The following is a 16,898-nucleotide window of genomic DNA, read 5'->3' on the forward strand; positions in this document are numbered from 1 at the left end:
AAGACTCTCTCTCCTCCGAGAGCGAAGGGCCCCGACACCCCCACCCCCACCCACAACAGAACCACTTAGATGGAAGTGAAGAAAAAACTATTTATTTAACAAAACCACGCAGAGTGCCCTACAAGGCACAGGGGAAGGGGAAAAAACAAGGTGAAAGGCAGTTATTCAACCTGATTAAAAAGTCCTTTTCTCAGACGCAGTCCCTCTCCTCCTCGCCCCCCACCCGGGGCCGGGTGGAGCTCCCCGGAGAGCTCTGCTGTCCTCTGGCCCTCCTGGGTCTCCGGGTGGCAAAGCAGATCGAAGAGAAGGGGTCCGAACGAGGAAAAAGAAGAAGAATGGAAAAAACGGGAACAGAGCTCACTCCGACCCCCGTCCAGCACGCAGTCTCTGCCGGGCGACGAATCCTCCCCCGGAGCGAGGCTTGGAGAAAATGTTTTCAAAACAACCCGCGTTTCTCTCTGCGGCTGGGTGCAGTTAAAGAGACAGGACCACACATTTTTACACATTTTTTCTTTCTTGGGCATATAAGCCAACGATAGGGGATAAAGGATTATCATATCATCAATCCAAGACATTCCACCCCTTATTCCATAGCATTGGCTTAAGGCCCACCTTAACATCTTCCAACTTCAAACACACACATATATATATACACCTATATACATACATACACACATACATATATACATATATACATATATACACATAACTATGTACAAATAATGTCACGAACGGTGAACGGTGGTATGTTGCCATCCCAACCTTCCATGTGGCCTTCACCCAAAATTAAATTTCCCTGAGGGACACATTGTGTTTTTCCATCTTCCTGCATTATCCACCAAGTACACCCTGGTCCCTGGGCAAAGACAACCCCACGGATGGGTTTGTCTTTATGTGAGGCAGAATCAATCCAGACAGTTTTCCCTAACAAGCCTCTGGCATGTACTGCTGGGACCTTATCTCCATCCACTGTATGTAGAAGCTCAGATTGGGCAGGACCTGCTCGGTTGATGGAGCCTCGGGTATTGACTAACCAGGTGGCCTCTGCTAAATGTCGCTCCCAATTCTTGTAAGTTCCCCCACCCAATGCCTTTAGGGTGGTTTTTAACAATCCATTATACCGTTCCACTTTGCCAGTGGCTGGTGCATGATAGGGAATGTGGTACACCCACTCAATGCCATGGTCTCTAGCCCAGTTGTTTATGAGGCTATTTTTAAAATGAGTTCCGTTATCTGACTCACTTCTCTCAGGGGTACCATGCCTCCACAGGACTTGGTTCTCAAGGCCCAGGATGGTGTTACGAGCAGTGGCATGAGGCACAGGGTAGGTTTCCAGCCACCCAGTGGTGGCTTCTACCATTGTGAGCACATAGCGCTTGCCATGACGGGTTTGAGGCAGTGTGATGTAATCAATCTGCCAGGCCTCTCCATACTTATATTTTGACCACCTTCCACCATACCACAGGGGTTTCACCCGCTTGGCTTGCTTGATGGCAGCACATGTTTCACAGTCATGGATAACTTGAGAGATGCAGTCCATGGTTAGATCCACCCCTCGGTCTCGTGCCCACTTATAGGTGGCATCTCTGCCCTGATGGCCTGAGGCATCATGGGCCCATCGAGCTAGGAATAAATCTCCCTTGTGTTGCCAATCCAAGTCTACCTGGGACACCTTTATCTTTGCAGCCTGATCTACCTGTTCGTTGTTTCGGTGTTCCTCATTAGCTCGACTCTTGGGGACATGGGCGTCTACATGGCGGACCTTCACAGGTAGTCTCTCTGCCCGACTAGCGATGTCTTTCCACTCTTCAGCTGCCCAAATTGGTTTTCCCCTACGCTGCCAACCAGCCTTCTTCCACTTTTCCAGCCAACCCCACAGAGCATTGGCTACCATCCATGAATCAGTATAAAGGTAGAGCTTTGGCCATTTCTCTCTTTCAGCAATGTCCAGGGCTAACTGAACGGCTTTGAGCTCAGCGAATTGGCTCGATCCCCCCTCTTCTTCCCTAGCTTCTGCAACCCGTCGTGTGGGGCTCCACACAGCTGCTTTCCATTTTCGTTTTGTCCCTACAAGACGACAGGAACCATCAGTGAAAAGAGCGTAGCGTGTTTCATCTGCTGGCAGTTGGTTGTATGGTGGGGCTTCCTCTGCACGGGTCACCTGTTCCAGCTCCTCTTCCTCAGTCAGACTAAAATTTTCACCTTCAGGCCAATTTGTAATTATTTCCAAAATCCCAGGGCGATTCAGATTTCCCATACGGGCGCGCTGTGTGATAAGGGCAATCCATTTGCTCCATGTGCCATTGGTGGCATGATGAGTAGAGGGAACCTCTGCTTTAAACATCCACCCCAGCACCGGTAGTCGAGGTGCCAGGAGGAGTTGTGCTTCTGTGCCAATTACCTCTGAGGCAGCTTGGACTCCTTCATATGCTGCTAGGATTTCTTTCTCTGTTGGGGTGTAGTTGGCTTCAGACCCTCTGTAACTTCGGCTCCAAAATCCCAGTGGTCGACCTCGGGTCTCACCAGGCACCTTCTGCCAAAGGCTCCAGGACAGGCCATGGCTCCCAGCTGCAGAGTAAAGCACATTCTTTACTACTGGCCCTGTCCTGACTGGGCCAAGGGCTACTGCATGAGCAATCTCCTGCTTGATCTGGGTGAAGGCTTGCTGCTGTTCAGGGCCCCAGTGGAAATCGTTCTTCTTGCGGGTTATGAGATAGAGAGGACTCACGATCTGGCTGTACTCAGGGATGTGCATTCTCCAAAAGCCTATGGCACCTAGGAAAGCTTGCGTCTCCTTCTTGTTGGTTGGGGGGGACATTGTGATGATTTTATTGATAACCTCAGCAGGAATCTGACGCCGTCCATCTTGCCACTTCACTCCTAGGAACTGGATCTCTTTGGCAGGCCCTTTGACTTTGCTCTTTTTTATAGCGAAACCGGCTTCCAGGAGAATCTGGATTACTTCCTTTCCTTTCTCAAATACTTCTTCTGCTGTGTCTCCCCACACAATGATGTCATCAATGTATTGCAACTGTTCTGGAGCCCCACCCTTTTCCAGTGCAGCCTGGATCAGTCCATGACAAATGGTGGGACTGTGTTTCCACCCCTGGGGCAATCGGTTCCAGGTGTACTGCACGCCCCTCCAGGTGAAAGCAAACTGAGGTCTGCACTCTGCTGCCAGAGGAATGGAGAAAAATGCATTTGCAATGTCAATAGTAGCATACCACTTTGCTGCCTTGGACTCTAGCTCATACTGGAGCTCCAGCATGTCTGGCACAGCAGCACCCAGAGGTGGAGTCACCTCATTCAAGGCACGATAGTCCACAGTCAATCTCCATTCTCCTTCAGATTTTCGCACAGGCCAGATGGGGCTGTTAAAGGATGAGTGGGCCTTGCTGACCACCCCTTGGCTCTCCAGCTCACGGATCATCTTGTGGATGGGAATCACGGCATCACGAGTTGTCCGGTACTGTCGGCGGTGCACAATCGAGGTTGCAATTGGTACTTGTTGCTCTTCTCCTTTCAGGAGTCCTACTGCAGATGGGTTCTCTGACAGTCCAGGCAAGGTGTTCAATTGTTTTATGCCCTCTGTCTCCACAGCAGCTATCCCAAATGCCCACTTGAGTCCCTTTGGGTCTTTGAAATATCCATTTCGGAGGAAGTCTATACCCAAAATACATGGAGCCTCTGGGCCAGTCACAATGGAATGTTCTTTCCACTCTCTTCCAGTCAGGCTCACCTCAGCTTTCACGAGGGTCAAGTCTTGTGATCCTCCTGTAACGCCAGAAATAGAAATAGGTTCTGTCCCCACATGTCGCGATGGGATTATCGTGCATTGTGCACCAGTGTCAACTAAAGCCTCGTATTCTTGTGGCTCTGATGTGCCAGGCCACCGAATCCACACTGTCCAAAAAAATTCGGTTTTCCCTGGCCTCTACCTGGCTAGAGGCAGGGCCCCTCTAACCATGGTGGGTATTTGTGTTAGAGGTTCCTTCAACGGAATCAGACATATTGAGTAGAGCTACTTCCCTTCTGGTGGAGTTCCTTCTCTGAGTCTTGCCCTCCTTCAATTCACGCACTCGTCGTGCCAGGACAGCAGTGGGTTGTCCATCCCACCTGTTCATGTTTTCTCCACTGTCACACAGGAAATACCACAACTCATGTCGAGGGATATATCCAGTTCTCATAGCTGAGGAGCGTCTGCGTGGGGTAGCAGAACCTCCGGTCTGTACTGCTGAGATTTGGAGAAGGCTGTCTTTAATCTCTTTACTGAGTTTCTCATGATTCTTCTCTATCTTATTTTCTAGTTTCTGCAGATTTGTTTCCACAGCTGAGATTCTTGCATTCATTGGGCTATGCACGACATCTGCATACGCACGGAGTTTCCTTGTCATATCACGCACAGTCTCATGCCCGTCATCTTGCTTCATAATGGCTAAAGCAGAAGCATACCCTGATGGCCCAAGCTTTAGGAGTTTCCGCCACATCACAGGTGTACATTCTATCCTATCTGGGTCTATAATCGGATCTGGGTTTGCTATGTCCTCTGGGAAGACAATTTCTACCACTGCCATTTCTCTCAAGCGTTGAATCCCTTGTTCTATGGTTCTCCACTGGGTTTGTTGCGAATAGAGATCGTCGGGATGTAGGTATCTGTCTCTGCAGCTCTGATAGCTCGTCTCCAGAGGCTGCTGCAGTCAGGCCCATCTCGTATAGTTTGGTTGATATCTGGGTCACGTGACACAGTCCCTAAATGCCTTGCCTCAGTAGCATCTAGAAGTGTAACATCGCCTGCAGCATCCCAAAGACGGACTAACCAACTAATCACAGATTCATCATCTCGTTGGACATAATCTTTTCTTAGGCTGTGAAGGTCTCTCACATTCATGGATTCAACAATGACCTCTGACTCAGTTGCTGGCCTTGAGGGTCCCTCCCCACTGTCATCTGGGCGATCAGTCTTAAATTGGGCTTTCCTGCTCCTTGTAATAGGAGCAACTGCCATTGGCTTAGGCTCCCTTACTTCCTGTTCTATAATATCCGACAGTGTACGATAAGCATATGCCAGGGCCCAACATATTGCACTGCAGTTGTCTCTGCACTTCTCTTTCAGATACTTCCCCACCTCAGCTGGTCTCGGGATTTGTCCAGGGGGAAATTCCCAGTCTATTTGATCAGAGAATTTCTTTAAAGTTTTACCTATGTCCTCCCATACTCCACACCATTCAAATTTCCTCACATCTGGATTAGGTGCCTGCTCCTGCTCAGCCCCTCTGGACTTCTCAGCCCTCATTCTGGTAACACTGAACATCATATACACGGAGACTCCTAGGTAAAGCACCAGTACTACCAGGAAAATGGTCTCTTTAACATCCAGGGGAAACTGAATATTCTCAAAAGCTGATATACCAGATTTAAAGGGAAAGAGATGGGTGAGGAGCCAGGAAGCTTCACCCTCTACTTCTCTACCAGGTTGGGTAATATTACTAACAAAACTCCAAAACAGGTTACTAAAACTAGAGGAGGAAACTAACAGAGCATGTACATCTTTAACTGTTTCCCATACCTTCTTACAGATCGTCAGTATCACACACATTACTATAACAAGCCGGAGTCGTGTCCCTGATTGGTGGAAATTATACATTAGGGACAGGATTGCCCCTACCTGTTGGTAGGGAAACAAACCTATGTGCCAAACAGACAGTATTACATCAAACAACCTCCCATCAAACAGCATAGTGACTACTGATGGCTGTAATTCAATACCAAGCGTTTAAAACCAGAATGCAATTATTAGGGTTTTTCTTCACTTTCTCTAACCCCACAAAAGGTGTAGAACAAGTAATCAAGGCCCCGTAAGTTGGGCGCCAAATATGTCCCGGGTTAATGATAAGACTCTCTCCTCCGAGAGCGAAGGGCCCCGACACCCCCTCCCCCACCCACAACAGAACCTCTTAGATGGAAGTGAAGAAAAAACTATTTATTTGACAAAACCACGCAGAGTGCTCTGCAAGGCACAGGGGAAGGGGAAAACCAAGGTGAAAAGGAGTTATTCAACCTGATTAAAAAGTCCTTTTCTCAGACGCAGTCCCTCTCCGCCCCCCCGGGGCCGGGTGGAGCTCCCTGGAGAGCTCTGCTGTCCTCTGGCCCTCCTGGGTCTCCGGGTGGCAAAGCAGATCGAAGAGAAGGGGTCCAAACGAGGGAAAAGAAAAAATGGGGAAAAAAAACGGGAACAGAGCTCACTCCGACCCCCGTCCAGCACGCAGTCTCTGCCGGGCGACGAATCCTCCCCCGGAGCAAGGCTTGGGGAAAATGTTTTCAAAACAACCCGCGTTTCTCTCTGCGGCTGGGTGCAGTTAAAGAGACAGGACCACACATTTTTACACATTTTTTTCTTTCTTGGGCATATAAGCCAACGATAGGGGATAAAGGATTATCATATCATCAATCCAAGACAATTTCTTATCCAGCTTTGTCAGCTGGGAAGTGAGTCTCTGAGGCAGCAGAGGTGAGAGAAGCTCATCTGAGGGAAGGAGTGACTGGTAGTGGGAGAAGTGACTTGCTCTCCTTACCTCCATGCTCAATCCAGATTTGAGGGCTTATTAACATAACAGAGTCTCTGTTGTGTCTCTGAAGCAGAAGGTGGAAGATTGTATAGGTTGGTCATGCATGAGGTGGAAATGATGACAGTAGCTCTTTCCTTCTCTTTCCTTCTCTTTCCTCTCTTCTCAGTGGCTTTACTTGATGGAAGCTATGGCCAATACAAGACTCTCCTCCAGAACTCTACAGAGTGGCACTGTGTCCCCAGCAGTTCTGCAGACAGAAGTGAGTGATGCTGAGAGCCTCGTAAGCAACACAAAGAACTTCACCAAAATTGTGTGGTTTGCCCTTAACCTTTGAGGTTGGGAATGTCATTGTCAGTCGCAAGTGGATTGTTTTAAGCAAGGAATGTGGGGAATTGAGGGAAGAAGACACTGTATTGTAAATTTTTGCTTAGGATGCTATGAAAACATGTCCTAGGCCAGTGGAAGAGCGTGGGTCATTCCATATCTGCATTTGACCAACATTTCTATTCTTCCCCTCACACAGACCCTCAAATGCAAGTGTGGTCTACTGATCTAGATGAAAGTGCTTCATGCTTTTATACAGGCTGGTTCAATCCAGCTCTACTGCCTGTGCTGGCTCACTGCCTGTTCACACAAGCACCATGGTCAGTGTAGGGGAGAGGAGAGAGGATGATGTTAAGTAGTTCAGAATAGCTGGATTGAGTTGCAATCACTCATGAAGTTATGTAATGTGGAGTGCTGAAATGCCTGCAGTGCAAGTTCCCAGCCACAGGTCAGAGATCTGTTCAACCTCCCATTTTGCAAGAACATGTCTGAGGCTTTTTAATCCACCATTGAATCTCTGGCTATAAGGTGTATCTCTTGGATAACCTGGCTGTGTAAGGAACTGCCTGGGGTGGCAGCAAGGCTGTCAGAGCAGTTTGCTGTAAGTTGCTCAGTATGCATGAGTTGAGAGCTTGGACCACGCTGCTCTGATGGAAGGGTTTCCAGAGAAGCACAAGCCAACTACTCCCCATCTTGCTTCCTCAGGAAGGGCAAGGCAGAGACGGGGTCTCTCAGCAAAGACAGGTTGCATGGATATAGCAGGACAGATTGAGAGAGGGAAAGGCCCTTCAGGCAAGGGCCTAGTGACTGGAGCCTGCCAGGCTGCTGACAGCTTTACTTAGGGAGTATGGAAGAGGCATTTACCTCTGTCCAGAACAAAGGTGGGGTTCAAACCCCACCCCTAACACCTGAGACCATACACTGAACTGACAGAGATAAAGGACAGCAGAATCTTGTTCAAAAACAGGATTTTTCCCCCCACAGTGGAAGGCTGGATGTGCTGCCCGAAGGGTTGGAGATTCTTTCAAGCAAGCTGCTATTTCGTGTCCCTTGATACGATGAGCTGGGCTGAGAGTGAGCAGAACTGCACTGGGATGGGCTCCCAGCTGGTGGTGATCAACAGCAAGGCAGAGCAGGTATGTGCACAGGGCTGAGAGAGAGAGACCCAGCAGCCAGAGACACAGTGCTGGGTCCCTTCCCTGGAGGGGACTCAGAGCCCCTCCTTGTCCTGCAGGGGACAGGGAATGTCCTGTATGCAATCCTAGAGCAGCAGGTCTCCTCTGCCACCAGCCTCACCCCACAGAGACTCCTGATGCCTCCCTGTGCACAGTCCTGCATCTCATGGACATTGTGTTTTTTTCCAGGAGTTCCTCTTCAACTTGGCAAAAGAAAAAGTTACTAACGCCTATGAAACAAAATACTACATAGGCTTATCTGCTTCCAAAAATGGGCAGTGGCAGTGGGTGGATCAAACTCCATATGAAAATACAGAGACGTGAGTATCCTGGTGGATTGAGGAGGGCCCTGTAATTCATGCCCTCAGTCCAAGTGACCAATACATTGTGTAAGGCAGGTATTTATCAGAGGGGGATTTCTGTCTTCAACTGCTGTGCAAGTCAGAAAACTTAACGAGTTTTCTAGTCAAAACTATGGCTTCTGATTTCTGTCACAGTAACTTTCCCTTTCTCTTCCACAACTATTTGAGGTGGCTCCACATCCACTGTCATGCATGCTAGTGCATTTTCGATAGAGGAACTTTCTTTTACAGGTTCTGGAAGCCTGGGGAACCCAATTTACTCTTTGCAGAAAAATGTGCTGCAATTCATGTCAAGGGAAAGAGGGATCCCAACACTTACAGGAACTGGAATAATGTCCTATGCTTCACAAGTTGCTATCGAATTTGTGAACTGGCAGTCAAACTTGTCTGGGGAAGGACATAAAACCCAAGCTCTGAAGGACCTCAATTCCCAGCCTGTGCCACTTCATCCCTTTACAAGCTGGAGATCAGTCCTGGATGAAATCACCCAGGCTGATATCAAGGACAAACTGTGACCCTTTCCACTCTCCTCCTTCAGAGATGAGGGTCCTAATTGTCCAGGGCTTTCCTTGATTCTTGCTCCAGTCAGTATCTCAATGATGTGGAAAAGGCCATCGCTGTTTCATGAACGGATACTGGTCCTTCAAATCACTGGAGCAGAATTTGAAAGAAGAGCATTCAGTGGAGTGCCCTTGTCTCTCCTGTGAAGGGAAAAAATTTTCCTGGCTTTAATGTTTCCTTCTCCTTCACAACATTCTGTGTTGATAAGTTTAAAAAAATTAATAAATGTTAATTCTGCTCTTTCCATGAGGATGTCTTCTGTGACATGTCCCAGATTCCCACAACCCAGCCTCCCAGGACAGAGGTTCTAATTTTGCAGTGTGTTGGGCACCAGTAGATGAGAATATTGCTGTGAGTGTGCTGGACTGGCCATGAGCAGGAACAACATAATGTTCATCTGCTGAGCATGTGAGGAAGGCTCTGAACATTCTGGAGAATCACATGTGAGGGCAGCAACAGAGCAGGCTGTGTAGTATTCAGTGCCAGCCACTGTTTGCCCAGGATGTGGCAGAAAGGAGATGGATTTTGGGGATTCTGCTGAGAAGTGTGGCAGGATGAGGCATGGCAATGAAGGGGAGAGAAAGCAAATGAATATTACAAGAAGGATAAAAGCCAGAGTTCCTCAAGGAGAAATTTTCAACGTGAGAAAAGAGCAGAAGACCCCTATCAGAGGCATCACTGCAAATCAGATACACAGAAGTGCTCTGTTTCCCTAAAATTTCTAAAACCCCTGTCTGTATGTTCCTCCCTTTCATCAATTATATCCATACTCTGAAAAGCTGGGAGTTTCCAGTTTGGGGCTAAAATACAACCCAAAAAATCAGTTCTGCATGATTTTTTTTTATCAAAAATTAGAATACAAATTTTTGTCACTTCTACCTGAAGAAATGTATTTGCCAGGTTTCTAGTTTAGCCATTGGACCAAAAGCTTGGCTGTTGCAAAGTGTTGGCTTCCTAGTTTCTAACATTGCTAGATGCTTTCACAGTGGAGAAAACGATTTTGTCTTGTCCAACATTACAACAAAACCAAACATTGCAATGGACTTCTCTTTTTTATTTCCCCCAACTCAGTTCTGGAAATTACGGCAACAGGGTTTTGAGGAAGAAAAAGAGGCAGATAAGAAACACAGAGAGTGACCAATGTTTTACAAGAGGTTTTAGGGGCAGCTGCAGTTCTGGCTCCTGGAAGGTAGTATGGGGCAGAGCAAAACCCACACCAGGGGATTGGTTTGCAAGAAAATGGAACTTGCTAGAAACAGTCTCCAGGCCCCAAATTTGGAAAACAATGGTTTTTTTGAGAGGTCATGACAAAATAGGGATCTTGGGAGATAATGCTGGGTTTGCCTGCAGAATTGCTGAAGGGAGGTTCCTGATCCCCTCTTCTGTCCCCAAATACAGATTTGGCTGAAGGAGGTGCCTGTCTCCAACATACAGGAATCAGTCTTTACCTCTCAAGTCTGTCTTGATTCAGGAGGCAGCAGATGTCATAGCACAAGGCAGAGGTGAAGATGTGGTGCAGTACAGCACTTTCAGAAAGCTTCAGGAGGACAATCCTGCATACTGAACCCAGAGGCTGGGTGAGAAGGACAAAAAGTTTGTCAGAATACCATTCTTCTCGATGACACCTGCAGTCCTTGTTCTCAGGTGGACATCCTGGACACATCCCAGCTGCCTCTCAGAACAAGACCTGGACACTCAGCACTCCTTGGCACACTAACTTTTGCCTTGGAAAGGAACTCAGATCTGAGGAAAGGAGCCCCAGTGACATTCACTTCTGAGAATACACACACCACAGAGGGTGGGCACTCTGACTGCAGCAACAAAATTCTGTTATGATTCCAACTTAAGCTAGCTTCTGGTTTTTCTCCAGAAAGCTCATGATGCCCAGTCTTTGAGATGCTGCCTTCAGCTGGAAAAACATCATTAGAGCCATGTTGGAAGGACATCCAGTGTTGATTCTTATGGTCAGACTTATTAATTACATCTGTACACTGAGCATGCTGCTCTGTTTGTTTAGCTCTGGCAGCTGAGTCTTCCTTTATAGGATTCACCTGACTTCCTCTAATAAATAATGATCCTTGCCCAGCCAAGTGAAGAAATAAAGTGAAATGTACGTGCTTTTCATGACAGCCACTATCTTTTTATAAGGACTTTTCTATAAAATTTTACTCCAAGGGTGTCTGTTCATTTTTTTAGATAAAGCAGAGAATTACCGCCCTACTCTTTCTCTTTTTCTGGTTTTTTCCCACCTCAGATTCTTTCAAGTTCCCTTACATTTATTTCTCCACTTCTTTATTTTCTTTGCACTCCTGTTGTCTCTTATCCTGTTTTCCTCTATAATCCCTTTTTTTTTTCCTTTTAAATTTTGTTTCCTTTTACCTTTTCTTGCTGGACAGATGAAGAGCATACAATGTTGTTTGGGAAAATAAAAGAGAGACATGGCATTCAAAGGAGTTCTGACACTGGACACACATTTACTCTGTCTTTTAAAATTTGGCATTTCTGAAACCATTTCCTAAGCAGTTTTGTGTAAAGTATTAGTAATAACCCAGGTATTGCTGGTCTTGCAAGGTTCTTGTTATCCAAGAGATCCACAACTCCCAATTCAGTGGTCCCATTTGTGCTGGTTATCCATTGTTTATCCTACATTGCTGGAGACAAATCCTGTGACTTTAGCTTTTATGTCTCTACCTTTTACAAGGTTATGAGATTTTTATTTTATATGCGATCAGTTTACATGCTTGAGTAAGCTTTTTCACATTCTGATGCTTACTTAGAAATCATTTATCTCGACAGGCTTTTGGACAATCTGCTGTTTTCCTGTGAATGCCTCAGCTGATATGAGGTCCAGCACTTCAGCACCATCTCCTGCTCACAGCAAGTCACCTGCCACTCTCTCAGTTGCACTGTGATCTACATTCATATGATCAGGAGGAGATGCAGAGAGCCTCTGACTGTCACTGCAGTCCCACCCCTTGTGGTGCATCAATGACCTTACAGCAAGGTAAGAATTCTGTAACATTCACTAGAAAAAGAAAACACAGTCATGAGACCAGAAATTGCTTGGCTCAAGATCTTGAAATATACCATAAAAATTGGCTTGTGTGATAGTCCATGTTTTAACATAGAGAAATTCAGTGTAGCATTTAAGAACAGGACATTGATTTGATTATTTAGAGAGAACATTTTGGAGATAAGGAAACAGAGGAAGTAAAAAATGGGAAGGGGTTGCTTTCTTTCATTGGTAATAAGACAGCCAATGTTTCCCCTTCTGTGGTTAAAATGACTCCTGTTGGGAAAGGAAGTAGTGGGACCCACCTGGAAAAAGGCAGACTTGGGTGGGGAAGCCAAGAACAAACTCTTCTATCACATGCACAACGCAGAGGAGCTTCTCAGATTCATTACAACACCCCACCATTCAGACACCATTTCAAACTACTGCAGAGCCCTGGCTTTATGACAGACAATCACATTTTCATGAGTCAAAAGCCGCTTAGAAGATGCATTGCTTCATGGGATCATCTGACCAGCTGGGGAAAGAAACAGCCAGCTGCTGGCAAGGGTTCTCTCAGACTGGATATCCCCAGGCCTTAAAGAAAGGAGTCAAATTCCTCCTGACCAGATAAGAAAAGGTTTCTGTCTGCAGATTCATTTTTGAGTCATCATCATCTGGGAGCTCAGGCATATTTTGGCGTTCAGAAAATATCTCAGTGACGGCTTTCCATCCAAAGGCTTCTTGCAACTGTGAATCATAAGCAACACAGTGCAAAATACATGTATGGAACTTTAGAATTATTCTATCTGTATCCTTAACAAAATCTTCTATTGAATTCAGTTACTGATCTTTTTACAGGGCTTTTTTTTTTTTTTAAGTGTAGCTACCCCAAAAATTCTAAATGCCTGCAGAAGAACTAAAGTAGCCCTTTAACACCATCAGATTATTCAACAAGCTCATCTTTCTAATATTGACACAAAACTAAAAATCAAGTACTTATATAAGTGCTATTCATCCCAAAGGGCAGGGCTGTGCTCACAGGCTTGATCCCTACTTTTTTTTTCCAGCTGTTAGAGTTGTTCAAAACAAGATTGATAAAAAATATCAATTATTATGAGGTCATCTTATCAGCTCTCCATGCTTATAAATATGCATATTTAAAATACCTCTGCATACTTACAATGCATAAGACTCTCTTCTCTCAGCACGAAATGCAGGGTCCCTGCCTGGAGACTCTGCACAGTTGATGTTTGTACTGTCAATTAACCCTAGTTGCTACTGAATGAAGTATTGCACCACAAAACTGAAAGACTGGCTTAAATGTATTATTCGGGGGAAATTTAAAAAAAGGAAAAGGAAAAAAAAGGAAAAGGAAAAGGAAAAGGAAAAGGAAAAGGAAAAGGAAAAGGAAAAGGAAAAGGAAAAGGAAAAGGAAAAAAAAGAAAAAGAACAATTTTCAGTGATCAGAAGTCATCTTTGGTAGTGCCCAAAGGCTGTGGTTTATTATTACATCCCCAACTGGAACACTTCCCAGACCAATGACCCTTGCACTGTGCTGAGATCACAAACGACTCAAAACAAACACATTTTCTGAGGATGCTTCAAAACCTTTTCCTGCAGCCCTGGCTCTCCTGCTGAAGTGTGCTACTAGGAGACAGAGCAGGACTGACTCATGTTTCTTTTGGGATCCTGTGAGTTGGCACACATACACAGTGTTGGAGACTCAAAGTCAACAGAAAGATAATCCAGGGTAGGGATCCAGTGGTTGCAGAAAATGAGGAAAAGAGCTTCCCTGGATTAAAATAATAAATTTGTAAATCTGTTGCAAGCTTAATTTGCCTGCAGATCCATGGTCTGACTTCCTCACTTGATTTCAGATGTGCCTCATCATGGTGGGCCTGCTTGGCCACCACTGGGCTATGTCTGACCTTGATTACCATCACTGGACTCAACCCTGACCCAAGGACTGATTTCTGTGCTTGACCTCAGACCTGCCTCATCCCTGAAGACTTGTCTAGCAATCTGGGCCCTGGATTTTGTGCCAGGTGTGCCCTGCTTGCCTCACTCAGGTGTTGTGGTTGGTCCCCAGCTGTCCTGCTGGCTCCTGGCCACTCAATCCTTGGGGAGCAGCTGCCTCCACTGTGCTCTGACAGCATCTGTTTTACCACAAACCAAAACGTGAACTGGGATTTATTTTATGTTGTTGTTTTTTGAGAAGGCAGATTCTTGCCAGCTTGTTTTAGCAAAGCAGCTCTTTATTATTGAATATTATTCCACAGTTCACTTCAGCTTTAGGTAAAACTTGCCACTGATGGCCACTGCTACTTCTTCACTGTGACTGTCATAATTTCTCTCATTTCTCTTCCAATTTTGCTTTTTCATGCTGTTTGTAAAAAATCTCTTTTTTTTTTTTTTTCAGAAAAGACAGACAAACTTACTATACTCCTTAGTATCTTCTGTGAGTTCCTCAGTATTGCTGACAACCATAACCAGATTTAAAAGTCTTGTTCCAGTAGCTTTTCATAGGATTTTGCTATCTTTGGTTCTTTTTCCTTCAGTGACAATTTAACAGGCTGAAGTGGTTCCTTATAGCTCCAAAATAGTGCAGGGGGAATACAGAGCCATTCACATCTTTGGAATGGTGCTACACTCCACCTGTTTCAGCAGGTCTGACAGAAGCTGGAAGTGTTTTACATGTTGGGTTGCACCAGTGTGGCCTCTGGTGGACAATGCTGCCTGGAACTGTGCAGAGGATCTGCTGTGTCTGTTACCTTAAGAGAAGGAGCCACGTAAATTAATCCAGAAGCAACTGATATGTAAGTTCAACACAATTGTTGCAGAGCCACTGACAGATTAGAATCTCTCTGTTAGATTCAGAGCTGTACAAGGCCAGATGTAATGACTGATTAATGAAATCTTTCTGACATAAAGACATGCTTGGGAGGAGCAAATGCAGCATGGCAAAATAGCACCCATTTTTTGTGGAATCATGGAATGGTTTGGGTTGAAAGGGACCTTCAATGTCATCTAGTCTGACTCCCCTGCATTGAGCAAGGACACCTTGATCAGGTCAAGTTGCTCAGAGTCCCATCTAATCTGATCTTGAATGTTTCCAGGGATGGGGCATCTACCACCTCTGGCTCTGGGCAACCTGTGCCAGTGTTTACACCTGAGCCAGCCTCTCCTGAATCAGTTCTACTTGACAGACAGCAGATGCACCATGTGAGTCAAGCTGCTAGAGCTGAGAATTATTGAGTGGTGGCATGGGCAGCTGATGAATTTATCAATTCAAGTGGTAGAAAACACCTCTAGTGCTGCAGTCAAGGAGAGGTGAAAGTACCTGCCAATCCTACTGAGAAAAGTGCAATGCTTGAACAAAGATAATTGAAAATAATGCTGAGACTTGGCCTTTAGGAGCCTCCTTATGATCCACAACAAACTTCAGTTCCACTGGCCTCGTGTATTGTCTTTAAACAGCGCATTTCTTAAATGACAGAAGCAAAATGCTGCTTACAACCAACTCTTCCCCCTATCACCTCCCCACTGATGGAAGTGATCCTAAGCCTGCTAACATCAAGGTCTTACTATATAGTAGGCTGCCTGTGTGTCTGTTACAAGCCTTAACTCAAGTTTCAAAATCTCCTCTGCCCTGTCTAAACCAGCTAGCTGTGTTTCCCTTCTTTCTGCTGCAATTAGCATAAATTCACTCCCACAGTAACAAGATCAACACGACATGGTACACATGGCATTTGGTGGCCAGTCTGTCTCCCTTCACTGTGTTTTACAGTCTCAAATTTAGCAGCAGAATATGTTACTTTTACATACAAGCTCTTGACATTCACAGAAGATTCTTACTCTCTCAAGAAGTCTTCTTGAACATGGTGGAATTAATCTGCTGATTTGAGGATCTGTGTGGTCTTGTGATAACATTACTGCCTTGTGTATTTCCCTTACAAATACCCATAAGAGATAAAGACAAAATGTCCTAGTTATTATACTTGCCATGAGATATCTGGACATCTGCCACCATCCTTTCTGGCCTTGGAAAAGTTGCTGGGATGGCTGCTGGCCTGGCAATTACATTCATCATCTTGTTGCAGACAGGAAGCAGACTCTCTGGGTCACCAATGTGGTGTACATCAGCAGCTGGTACTGTCAGGATGACTTTCTTGTGGCCAGCTTAGCCCAGGGGGCCACTACTGACAGATGGCTCAGCACCAGGCAGAGATGTCAGTTCCCTCCAATTCAGCATTCAGGTGAAAAAAGGTAGCCCATTTAGAAAGAACTTTTAAGTGTGAAGAAAGAGGAGAATCACCACAGGTAAACCCCTTTGCATGGCCTCAGAAATGATTAATTAATCTAGATGTAACTGTGTTTTACTGAATCACACGGAGATCCTGGGATGCTGGCAAGGGGTCCACTTGTCTTTGGTGACCCCATGTGTGCTGTTGCTGCAAGTTGATGATACTCAGTTTTTAATATCAAGCCACTTCAAAGGTGTCTCAGATATAATTATACTGGAAACACGGAAAGAGATTAATTCCTAAATGAAAATCTTATCAATATACTTTGTGGACTAAGAATGCAAAGCTTTATGCAAAGACTTTCCTGGGACATGACACATTTTGACATTTTCCACATACACGACCACATAAAAACACCCCACCAAAAACCCCCAGTAAAATACAGACAAGCCATAAATACAGAAATGCCTCTTCACTCCCCTGCTACAGTTAGGTTTTGGGACCACTTACCAAGAAGAATGGAGCCTGCACAGCCTCTTTAATTGTGACTGATATTTGGCCTAATGTGCTCTCCCTTGGCACTATGATTGATATCTATGAGGCCACACCACAGACTAGAGACTTCCACGGTGGGTTTTTTCAACTTTGAACAACTTTACCACCAAAGCCAC

General features: G+C 45.6%; 1 protein-coding gene across 2 annotated transcripts in view; it reads left to right on the plus strand.

Moving 5' to 3' along the window:
- The window catches only part of LOC146445098 (C-type lectin domain family 4 member E-like), a 14,666-nt gene extending 2,680 nt beyond the window's left edge, over positions 1 to 11,986 (plus strand). The window contains exons 3-6 of one of the 2 annotated variants that reach the window (XM_085067337.1): positions 6,733 to 6,825; positions 7,875 to 8,026; positions 8,255 to 8,385; positions 11,785 to 11,986. In XM_085067337.1, the coding sequence (XP_084923463.1) occupies positions 6,733 to 6,825; positions 7,875 to 8,026; positions 8,255 to 8,385; positions 11,785 to 11,827 (419 nt within the window). In that variant the 3' untranslated portion in view covers positions 11,828 to 11,986. Of the gene's footprint in view, positions 1 to 6,732; positions 6,826 to 7,874; positions 8,027 to 8,254; positions 8,386 to 8,658; positions 9,233 to 11,784 lie in introns of those variants that run through there. The other variant, XM_085067328.1, reaches the window with a different exon arrangement.
- The last annotated feature ends 4,912 nt before the right edge of the window (positions 11,987 to 16,898 follow it).

The sequence above is a fragment of the Lichenostomus cassidix genome, chromosome 1 (genome assembly GCF_008360975.1).
Source record: "Lichenostomus cassidix isolate B80296 chromosome 1, HeHo_3.0, whole genome shotgun sequence".
NCBI lineage: Eukaryota > Metazoa > Chordata > Aves > Passeriformes > Meliphagidae > Lichenostomus > Lichenostomus cassidix.